Below are 12,154 nucleotides of genomic sequence, written 5' to 3' on the forward strand. Positions count from 1 at the left end.
ACATGACAGCAATGTTTAAGAGGCATTTAGATAGACACGTGAACAGACAGAGTGGAGGGATATAGACCACATGCAGGCAGATGTGCAGCTTAAATTGGCATCATGGTCCTGACAGACATTGTGAGCTTAAGAGCTCATTCCTGTACTGTACATTGCTGTGTTCAAGTCAGCAGACTTACAGACTTGACTACTCATGTGCTCTCTTTGTTGCTTTCCTATGTTCCACTTTTCATAAACTCTAATCTATATCAGCTTTTGTTGTTTATTTCATGATTTATTAAGTCCTACTCACTTATCATCTGTAGGATTGCTGACTCCATTGTTCCCTATCCTGTCAATGCTTAAAATGTCAAAGATTTCTGTGTTTGAATCGCATATGGCCTAATTCCTGCATTCTAACTCCAAAACTCTCTTTTCTTTTGGGAATTCTACAATTTCCCCAACTCTAACCTATTGTATATTCCCTACCATCACCATAGGGTCAGCGTTCAGCTCTTTGGATTGTAAGTTCTCCATGTTCTTGTAAATAGGTTGAACCCATTGAGTGCTCAAATTCCAGTCCAGAAATCTGAGTTAAAAAATCAGATATGAACTCTAGTGCAGTATCAATGAAATACTACACTATCGAAGATGTCAGCTCTCAGGCTGGTTATTATTGGCCATATACTGCTTTGTGAATTTTACTTAAATGCTTTAAGTCCTTTATAAACATTTTCATTATTACATATTTTAATACCCTTCTGAAAACCCACTTTGATCAGTGTTTTTGTCTTCTTTTTTGTTGCGCTTGTGCAATTTCTAATTAATTATAGTCTTGTGAGACAAACTTATTTTTATTATATAGATGTCTCTGTCATTAAAAATGATGTACATTTCTTTTTGTATCTGAGTTAGGAAAATCCTTTGTGCAGCCTCTGTATAACATTTTTTGGAGTATTTGTATTTATATTGACTGTTTAATCAAGTGCCAAGTAAAATTCTAGTATCATGCGTTATCAGAAGCAAATGGCAATGTCAATATTCTTGGTTTAATAGTTTCCATATATTCTGCTTGGAATTTTATGTTATTGATTTTTTAAAGAATGCATTTCATTATGAAACAAGCCTCCTGCTTTACAATGCAAAAAGATTCTCAAAGTTTGTTGTCATGGGTAGTAAACATTGCTCGAATATTCCATTGAATTTGCAGTGTTAAGATTTTCCCATGTGTTTTACATTAACTTTAAATGTGAAACAAATGTGCACATCAAGTCAGTCTCTGCTTAAAGCTAAATGAATTTTCACCGAATTAGTAAGGAATACAATACCAACATGGTAAAACAAGATTTTTTACAAACATAGTAAAACTGATTACAGTCCTTTGCTAAGACATAATTACACAAACAAGTTCATGATGGTGTAAAAAGGTGTTTAAAGAATTCCATTGCCAAGTTAGGATTAGGTGATAATAGATGATGGGTGCCACCTTCTTGAGACAGTGCCTCATGTAGATGCTATGTATGGTGGTTGGAGAGTGTGGTAGGCTGTGCCTGTGACTGACTGGGCGGACTCTGCAGAATCACTGGAGGACATCAGTGGGTCAGGCCGCATCTGTCAAGGGAATGGACAGATGACATTTTAGATCACATCCCTTCTTCAGAGTCTGAAAAAGAGTCCCAACATGAAGCCATTCTCTCCACAGATGCTGCTTAACCCAGAGTTCTTCCAGCACTTTGCTTTCTGTGCAAGATTCCAGCATCCTGCAGTTTCTTGTAACTCTTGTGTTCTTGTGCACTGGAGTTGCTGTACAAGGCCATGATGCAACTGGTCAGGACAGTTTCTACAATGCATCATCCGTTCATGTCATCGGAGCAGAAGTAGGCCATTCGGCCCATCTGGCATTCAAACATGGCTGATCTATCTTTCCCTCTCAACCCCATTCTTCTTCTTTCTCCCCATAACCCTTGACGCTACCAATCAAGTGTCTGTCAATTGTCTGTCTAGAAATTTATTCAGAGTATTTGGTGACATGCAGAATCTCTTTCATTGTCCAAGGAAGTAAAAGCACTGGTGCACCTCCTTCATGATTACATCTATATGCTGGATCCAAGACATGTCATCCAAGATGTTAACGCCTAGACAACCCACCAGTAAAATTTAGTATGTGGTCCCCCGACCTCCCCTTTCTGAAGTCAAAAATTAGTTCCTTGGTTTTGTTGACGTTGACCAAGAGATTGTTGCACCAGTCAACAATGTGTTCCATTTTTCCCACCGACCCATCACCACTCTTGATTAGGCCAGCAACCCACTCGGACTTTTCACTTCAATTCCTCCATTCATTTGTGCATCTCCAATTCACAAAAGATCCCAGCTATCTGAAGCAGTATCTAAAGACATGGAATACATGTTTGGATGCTGCATCTAGGATTGTCATTTGGTTCGAAGCACCGGCATGGTCTGTTGCTCACTTCTGCAAAGCAGCCTTTCACTGTGACTGCGAGCCCAACATCTGCTCATCGTAAAGCCTGTATAAAGCAGCACTGTGAGCTAGGCTCAGATAGAGTTCTGTTATTGTTTACTTACCAACTTACTTTCTAACCACTTGATTACCACCTTGGTCTAAACCCTTTCTCAACTGAAACCTTTTTCAATTCCTTGACCACAAAATTCTTCCCTTGAGAGAAGTATTTGCAGACCTCTATCACCAGGTGCAGGATAGCTAATGGCAAGTAACCATTCTCTTCTGATCCATTATCTATCCTGCGCTCCTGAGCATCTCTCCTACACAACTGCCTAAAATCCACTGCAACTCAAGATGTACTCGGTTCTTTGGCCAATCGGAAAGGCCGATTCAGTAGGAACCAATACCTAGCGTCTAAGGCTCTATTAAATTTCCATGCGACAGATCCTTAATCAAAAGTGTCATAAGCACATTACAAGGCGATATTTTAAAGGTGCTTAGCAGATACTGGGGAAATTCTAGGCCACCATGACCTCCCACTTTCATTAGTGTTTTCAATTATTTCTCTATAATATACAATTAAGGAATAGAGAAGGCTTCATTTTTGACTTGTGAATGATCAATGGGATGGTTTATTTGAAGTGGCATTAGGTAGATAATGTTGCCATTCCCCCCCCCCCCCCCCCCCCCGTTTGCTGTTTCAAAAGGGTACTGGAAGGATACTTTCAAAAGTTCCTTGAGCTGGCATTTTACTTTTGTAGCTTTAAGCTAATGCAGCTGCTGCATACCAGAAATAAGCAGATTCTGTGCTCTCAATACCAGAACTGGTAGAGTGGTTTGGTACCATTTCTACACCATATACCCCCAAAAGGTATTGTTCCAGCAAAAAAAACATGTGCCTTACTGCTTGCTCTGTTATTTGATTTGTCTTAAAAAATAATTCATCTGATTTGAAATGCATTCCATCTAAAACCAAAATGTTTTTCAACTTTTAAATATTCAACTCTGCGGATAGCCACAGAGAGAAAAAAAAACATTTGGCCATTATTTTCTCATTTGTATGCTGCAATAATTTACATACAGTACTAAAGATGCAATAATCAGAGACAAAAACAAAACTGCAGTTGCTGGATATGCTCAGCAAGATTGGCAGCATTTGTGGGTCGAGTATGCTTCAGGGCAACAACCTTACATCAGGATAGTGTGGTGAAGTAATATTGACCTGAAATGATAGCTTATTGTCTTGCTTTATGATTGCTGCCTGAGTCACTGTGCATGATTAGCGTTCTCTGTGTTACCTGTATGTATTTCCAATCATTTCCTGTTTCTCAGTATTCGCCAACTCTATTGGTTCTTTTGATGAAGGTGTTAACCTATGAAGAGAGATGGAATAATCATTTCTCATAATCCCTGGAGTTTAGATAAATGAGAAATGCAAGATTCTGAGAGGGGCTGAAAGAACAAAAGTTAAACATGTTTTCTCCTGAATGGAGAGATTAGAGGACATGGTCTGAGGACAAATGGTTTGCTATTTGGGCTGAGAAGTATCTTTAAAGTTTTGGAATTCTTCATCCCAGAAACTCCGAGTTGAAATGCTCAGCACGGCAGGCGGCGTCTGCGGAAAGACTAAGAGTTAAAGCTTCAATTCTGACTGAAGGGTATCAATCTCGTGGGTAAACATCCCTCCTCTCTCTCTCTCTGCAGAAGCCGCTCGACCGCTTGAGCATTTCTCTTTTCACTTCAAGGAACCATCCGTGGCCGTTGCAGTTGTTGTGCGCGGATTTTGTCAGCGACCTGCACTTTTCTTTTTGCAATTTCAGTTTTGATGGCTCCAAAATCTCCATGGTAACCTGTGGCTGTCGCTAACTTGGGCCTAGTGAGTGAGGCCCACACAGCGCCGGCTTCCACCGCCTTCGCCCTTTGCTCGGGGCACTCAGCCCGCACGGAAAGCCCCCATTTCACAACACGGGATGCACTTACTTGCCAGTTCCAAGATCTCGGAACTGCACTCAGGCTCATCGAAAGTCTTCAGGCCACAAGCTTCACAGACGTGCTTTAAAAATTCCAGGCTTAAATCTTCAACAGGCGCATGTAACGAGAGACTCGCAAAGCTCGTGCTTGATGACACATCAAGAAGGATCCCCATCTTTAAAGAGTAATTTTGTATTTCCTGCCCCTTGGCTAATTTATAGGCTCCTACTTAGTAGAGGCTTGGGTTGCTATGTTAATTTATATCGTTAATGGCAAGGATTAGGCAAGTTCAATGGGCCGAATGGCCTAATTCTACTCCTTTTACTTGTGAATTTCCCCAAGATAAAATGAACAGATATGTCCAGAAACTTCCAAGTTATTTATGTATTCCTCTTACTTGAATTCGTCTCTCCATTCTGCACAGTGGGTTTTATACTTCCCCTCCTCATTCAAATTTACTTAACCTATTTCTTTTTGTTTGTCCCCAGTTAAAAGACAAAGCTTAAAAGTGAGGATTACTGCAAAGGATGACAGTATTGTTCTGCAATATCTTAGCACCAGCCCCGTGATCAAGCTACAAGGCTATGTTCTTGGACTCGGTGGTCGATTCTCCAAGCAGAATATCACGCTCCCTGTCAATGGGGATCCAATCGAAGTTGATGTTGGTAAGAACTTTAAGTCATGTGTTTTTGCTTAAAGCATAGACAATTAAAACCATTTGTGCACCAGTGCAATGACATTGTACAAAAGATATGCATGCTCATCACCTCTCCATATGACACCACCCTATTTCCCTTTCTTTTGGCACTATTCTGACAACATGTTAAAACATGATGAGAATTTGTCACTTGATAGCTGAGGAAAATATCACTTGATCGCTCATAAAGTGACAAATGGATTCGGTTTTATGTTTTTGGATGACTTTGTGTACAAATCTGCTTAAAAGTGAGTTGAAGTTTAACTCAAAATTTTATTTTATTATGATCAATTATTCTCCACTGAGAAGAACCCATAATTTTAATTTAGTTTTTCTCCTATTTAATGAATTTTTCACGAAAACATTGACATACTGAGGCACAACTTGCCATAAGTTATTTCACCCTAAAGGGAGCCTCATGTAAAGAGAATACATATTCCTGGGTGAATGCTTTATAAACAGGATATTTCAATGTGTTTTACACTTGATTGTTTACTGCTCAGGCACCATCTGTTTTGAGGCGCTGGGAGATAGAATGGAAGCCAATTGACCTTAACAAGCTAATGAATGGCATCTGCAGTTACATTGAGGATTGATTAGCAGTTGATGATTTTTTCCATGTTTGGAAATGGATGTACAAATTGATAAACATGCAGTGACAAAAACAAAGTCACTTTAACCATTAACTTTCAGAGCTTGGTAGGTTCATTGATAGCAATTAAACTTTAGCATATTGTTAAAATAATCTATTGCAATTAATCCAGATCTAACAAAGAAGGCAGTTATACAGGGCCCTAGTGAGATCACACCTGGAGTACTGTGTGCATTTTTGGTCTTCAAATTTGGGGAAGGACATTCTTGCCATTGAGGGAGTGCAGCGTAGGTTCACTAACTTAATTCCCGGAATGGCGGGACTGTCGTATGTTGAAAGACTGGAGCGACTGGGCTTGTATACACTGGAATTTAGAAGGATGAGAGGGGATCTTATTGAAACATATATAGGATTATTAAGGGATTGGACACGCTCGAGGCAGGAAACATGTTCCCAATGTTGGGGGAGTCCAGAACCAGGGGCCACAGTTTAAGAATAAGGGGAAGGCCATTTAGAACGAAGATAAGGAAAAACTTTTTCACTCAGAGTTGTAAATCTGTGGAATTTTCTGCCTCAGAAGGCAATGGCCGATTTTCTGGATGCTTTCAAGAGAAGGTTAGATAGAGCTCTTAATGATAGCAAAGTCAGGGGGTATGGGGAAAGGGTAGGAACGGGGTACTGATTGTGAATGATCAGCCATGATCACACTGAATGACGGTGCTGGCTCGAAGGGCCGAATGGCCTGCTCCTGCACCCATTGCCTATTGTCTATTGTCTATTGTCCATAACAAACGTTTACATCACTTCAGACTAACTCCACTATTCAACCATGGAATCTTCACACTCTTTAATGTTATTCATTGGTGAGATGAAATTACATAATGGCCATTTTCGTGCAGCTATTGGCTAAATATGCCACTTGAAAAGTTGGATTTCCAGATTTGCTCTTGCTTAGAGCTGCTGTAACAATTATACATAAATTATACATAAATAATGACAGTAAATTAGGGTCTAATGTTTTGAATAAACCAGATGTTCAGAAAAATGTCTTTTACTGCATTTTATTTTACATGAACCAAAAATTAAACCACGATGAAGAAGTCCTGAATTATTTGTTTGAAGGACTTCATAATTCTTTTTCATTGTAATTTGGAAGGCAAATATTGTCAATTAAAATGTTGACTATTCCTAAAGTCCTAAAGTTATACCTTTCAAGCTTGAGGATATGATTTTATGATTATACATGATGACTCAACATGTACTGGCTCATGTTGAAGAAAGCTAAGAAATTAAATGAGAAGCATTTTGGAAGGCCTGTAACATCTACATGATTAGTGAGCAACATTTTCCGTCTTTATTAAAAAGAGGAAGGTCAATTGTCCTGAATCCTCAAGTAAAATACCTTTCCCTCATCTCAAAACCAAATATTTATCAATGATTTAATAAACACATCCAATCACAGATAAAATACTGTCAGGTCAATAGGGGACAGTTTAATAGGGGCATTGCCGTGTTGAACACATTTAGTGGATGCAAAGAAAGTTCCAGATATTGGAGAGGTATGTAACAAGTGGCCTTCTAAAGTGAAGAAGTATATCAAAGATTGGTGTTTCTCTTATTTTCCCCATTCACTGAGGTTTGGAGCAGTGTTAGAAACAACGGGGGACAGATTATCCCTGCTTTTTTCGATATGCAAAGAAAGTAAAATTGGTGACATAAATCTTATTTGAGTTATTTATTTTAACAATTGTGAAACTATTGGTAAATAGTAATACATGTGCAAAATAGTTGATTTCCTTCACCGGAGCATTTAGCCTCTTCTGAAGTGTTCATGAGCTTTCCCTATTGGCAAATTACCAGAATTTTAACCAGGCTGCTTTCAGTATTGTGGTCAAAAACCCATAGCTTATACCTTATCAGTGCCTTGCATCCTTTCAGTAACAATATTGCGGAGAAGTGAAAGAATTGTTCACGCAGATAACATTCCAAAATGAAAACTAACTGTCTCTCTTCCCACAGATGTAGACTGACCTGCTGAGAGTTTCCAGTATTTTATTTTAGATTTCAGCATCGGCAATTTTTTTTGCTTTCCAAAGATTTTCATTGAACAGTATTATTGCTCATTCTCATGAACTCCTAGTATCAACAGATATAATTAGTCAACAGTGGAGGAAAATTAGTAAAAAATAAGCTTTGCATTGGGAATGTAAGTGATAGTTTCAATAAGTTTTGGTAAAAATTGGTGCTTTAAGCAGTAACTATTTAAAAAAGAAAAAAAAAACATTTCAAATTAACAGCAGGATAATCAAAGACACTTATGTATGGAATATGTACACAAATGGAATAGTTAATCATTCACAGCTGCAGGTATTGATCTTCCAACTTGGAGTCAGGAAATTTTGTTTGAAGAAACACGTTTCTGCAAATAGTTTATAAGGAAGGCTAGATTGAATGTATTAAATATGTCCAAACAAAATTCTGTAATTTCTTACACAGGATAATAACATCAAATGATTCTTTGGAATGAAGATAATATGAGTTATGGCAGTCTTATTGAAGTGGATAGTAAAAGGAAGCACCAAAAATGCATCTGGATGTTTTTATTTTTAATATGAGCCCAAGAATACTGATTCAGACCTTGGGCGATGTGCTGAATATACAATGCATTCATATTCACAGTGCCAACAGGCTTTCAGCCAATCAATTCTCAAAAGGAAAATATAATTTATGAAATAAACAAACATGTTCTACAGCTATTACTGATGGGTTAAGACTGTTGGTTGTTTCTCAGCTGATTCTGCCTTGTCTAATGCATGATATCACTTCATTTTCAAAGTATTATTTTTATTGTTTTGTTCGTAGTAACTGATATATTGACAGATGAAACATTTGTGAAATTATTTCCTTTTCCCAATGTTGGAACTTGTAGATGTGTGAATGTGCAAGGTCACATAGGGACGTGTGTATGGGAAATTCATAGCGACTAACAAATCCCTGGCAACCATTTCATTTTGGGGCATGTCAATGGCACAAGAATAAAATTGCAAGATGAAAATCCCTCCATTTATGCTTTATATTTTGGTATTTTGATTCCAATTAAAACACCATTGGGGAAAAAAAGAAAATGCCAATTGTTTGATGTAATTTTTAATCCAAATTATACAATCTCAGAGAGAATTGATATTTTTGCTCAATGAATGTGCCACTTCGAAAAGTATGAATTCATAAATAAATGTAAAGAATCGCCACTGATCAAGATAGAATTATTAATTAAATTAAATTATTAGTTCAATGCTTTTAGATCATTTAAGGAAAAGGCTATTGGAGTATCAAAACCTTGGATCTGATGCAAACGTTACTGCCTACCAGGCAACAATGATGCCTGCCCTTTCCATTTGCTTATAAGACCTGGATTATCTACAGTAGGCATCTTTAGATGCCATCTGGAAAAATACCATCACTGCTGTCTCTACAAAATCCTCAAATTCATTTGACCATTGTTATTGACATCACGCAGAACAATATCCTTATCTTTGAGGCCTTGTTACAGTTAGTTAGCTACATTGGATACGCCTTGTCACTTCAATGCCCAACACGAGACCCGAAAGCAAGGTCTCCATTTCCAACTTTCTCATGGGAAGCCTTCATGAAGATATACATCACCCCAAATGGTTCCAAAGAATCTGATACACAAATGCTCAAAGTAGAGAAGGAGGATTATCCATTGAGTATCCTTGAGTATTGTGCTCTAAATTGCTGTGAGATTAGTGTTGAATGCTCTTTGATGTCAAGTGCAGGGCACAGCTACACTGTAGTTAGTAGCAACCTGTCACAGTTTCAGAGAGGTGGATTTGATCCTAACCTTGGCTACTGTCAATGCAGAGTTTTCATATTTACTCTGTGATTGTGTAAATTTGCTCCAGAGGCTCTGATTTGCTCTCGTCTTCAAAAACACACTGGTAGATAAATTAGCTACTTTAATTTATCCCCTGGTGTAGGTTAATGGCCTAATGAATCAAAGGAAAGTTGATGATAACATGTGAAAGACTATGTTGCAGGATGCAGAGAGAAAGGAGAAGTGGAATACAACTAATGAGATTACTCCCTTGTGAGTCAATATGGACCAAAGAAATAGCAAGCATTGCCAGTGCTCATGTATGTGCTCCAGCTTCTTATTGTGACCTTCACCACAGGGTTCTTTAGTGTTTGGATAAGTAATATAATATTGACATTTTAAAGAGTTCCTTACGTAATTCAAATATAATATCTTTGATTAAGAACATATTTTTGTTTTGTGAAACAGCTGTTGTGATTTAAAAAATATATATATTCAATTGTCTTAATTTTTGTTTGTTATAGAGTTCAATCCCAAGTATCTTGTTGCAGTTCATCCTGTGGCTGAGCACAACAACGCTGCCTTAGGGAAGAAATGTAAAGGTTCGGAATTTTATTTCTGACTGAGTTATGATTAAAGTTGAAATTCTTCTACATTCTATACATTATGTACACTTCACTCTTTCTTTGCCCTATCTGTTCAAGCCTGCATATATGCAAGAGTATGCCAGAAACTGCAGTTGCTTGGGGCCACATGTCAGCTTTTAAAAATTCTAGTTTGGTTCAATTTGAATGATGCCTGTGCAATCCGTGTGCTCTGATATCACATTGTTTGTTCACAGCCAAAATCGCAAAACATTATGAGCAATGTAGAAATGAAGCATTAAGTACAGCTCTTCAGATTAAATTGCATTTATTTCAGACAGTTTTCTTTTTTTTGGTTTGTCTTCTGCATTGTTCATTTAACAGTCTCCCTCAAGTGCCTGTGTGTAACATGGAAGATTTTCCTTTCGTTCCATCATGTTCATAAGACATAGGAGCAGAATTAGGCCATTCGGCCCATCAAGTCTGCTCTGCCATTCAATCCAGGCAGATCTAATTTTCCCTCTCAATCCCATTCTCCTGACTTCTTTCTGTAACCTTTGACGCCTTTACTAATCAGTAGTCTTTGTACTTATGGTGTTTGAATTTATTAATGCAATCTATACTCATGTTGCTCACCCCCTAATGCTTTTGCTTCTAATTTATGAGGGCATGTGTTGTGCTCGGGATCCTGGGTGTAAAAAAAAGCTTTTTAATTCTTTGACTGCATGATAGAAATCATGGATTTTTGTTGCCTAACATCATTCTTCTTGGATCACACAGTGCTGTACACCATGATCAGAGTTGTTATTGGCTCTGCGAAGATGTCATGCAGCTGGAGAGCAATTAAGATGGTGCATATTTGTCTGGTAACATCGTTGATGGGTATTTCCAGGCTGTATTGGTTAATTTTTCTCTTGATAATAGAAACATAGAAACATAGAAAATAGGTGCAGGAGTAGGCCATTCGGCCCTTCGAGCCTGCACCGCCATTCAATATGATCATGGCTGATCATCCAGCTCAGTAACCTGTACCTGCCTTCTCTCCATACCCCCTGATCCCTTTAGCCAAAGGGCCACATCTAACTCCCTCTTAAATATAGCCAATGAACTGGCCTCAACTACCTTCTGTGGCAGAGAATTCCACAGACTCACCTGCCAGACTCACCTGCCATCCCAGGGATCAATCTGGTGAACCTTCTCTGTACTCCCTCTAAGGCTAGAATGTCTTTCCTCAGATTAGGAGACCAAAACTGTACACAATACTCCAGGTGCGGTCTCACCAAGGCCCTGTACAACTGCAGCAGAACCTCCCTGCTCCTATACTCAAATCCTCTTGCTATGAATGCTAACATACCATTCACTTTCTTCACTGCCTGCTGCACCTGCACGCTTGCTTTCAATGACTGGTGCACCATGACACCCAGGTCACGTTGCATCTCCCCTTTTCCTAATTGCCCACCATTCAGGTAATACTCTGCTTTCCTGTTCTTGCCGCCAAAGTGGATAACCTCACATTTATCCACATTATATTGCATCTGCCATGCATTTGCCCGCTCTCCTAATCTATCCAAGTCACTCTGCAGCCTCCTAGCATCCTCCTCGCAGCTAACACTGCCACCCAGCTTCGTGTCATCCGCAAACTTAGAGATGTTGCATTCAATTCCCTCGTCCAAATCATTAATATATATTGGAAATAACTGGGGTCCCACCACTGAGCCTTGCGGTACCCCACTAGTCACTGCCTGCCATTCCGAAAAGGACCCGTTTATTCCTACTCTTTGCTTCCTGTCCGCCAACCAATTCTCTATCCACCTCAACACTGAACCCCCAATACCGTGTGCTTTAAGTTTGTACCCCAATCTCCTATGTGGGACCTTGTCGAAGGCCTTCTGAAAGTCCAGATATAACACATCGACTGGTTCTCCCTTATCCACTCTACTAGTTACATCCTCGAAAAATTCTATAAGATTCGTCAGGCATGATTTGCCTTTCATAAATCCATGCTGACTTTGTCCGATGATTTCACCACTTTCCA

General features: G+C 38.9%; 1 protein-coding gene across 27 annotated transcripts in view; it reads left to right on the forward strand.

Annotated features, from left to right (window-relative positions):
- The window catches only part of LOC144598928 (uncharacterized), a 223,015-nt gene that overhangs the window by 29,472 nt on the left and 181,389 nt on the right, over window positions 1-12,154 (forward strand). For 26 of the 27 annotated variants that reach the window (XM_078409534.1, XM_078409524.1, XM_078409525.1 and 23 more), the window contains exons 2-3: window positions 4,900-5,076; window positions 10,060-10,137. In XM_078409534.1, coding sequence (XP_078265660.1) covers window positions 4,900-5,076; window positions 10,060-10,137 — 255 coding nt within the window. The remainder of the gene's footprint in view (window positions 1-4,899; window positions 5,077-10,059; window positions 10,138-12,154) is intronic. The other variant, XM_078409530.1, reaches the window with a different exon arrangement.

This window comes from Rhinoraja longicauda, chromosome 12 (genome assembly GCF_053455715.1).
Source record: "Rhinoraja longicauda isolate Sanriku21f chromosome 12, sRhiLon1.1, whole genome shotgun sequence".
NCBI lineage: Eukaryota > Metazoa > Chordata > Chondrichthyes > Rajiformes > Arhynchobatidae > Rhinoraja > Rhinoraja longicauda.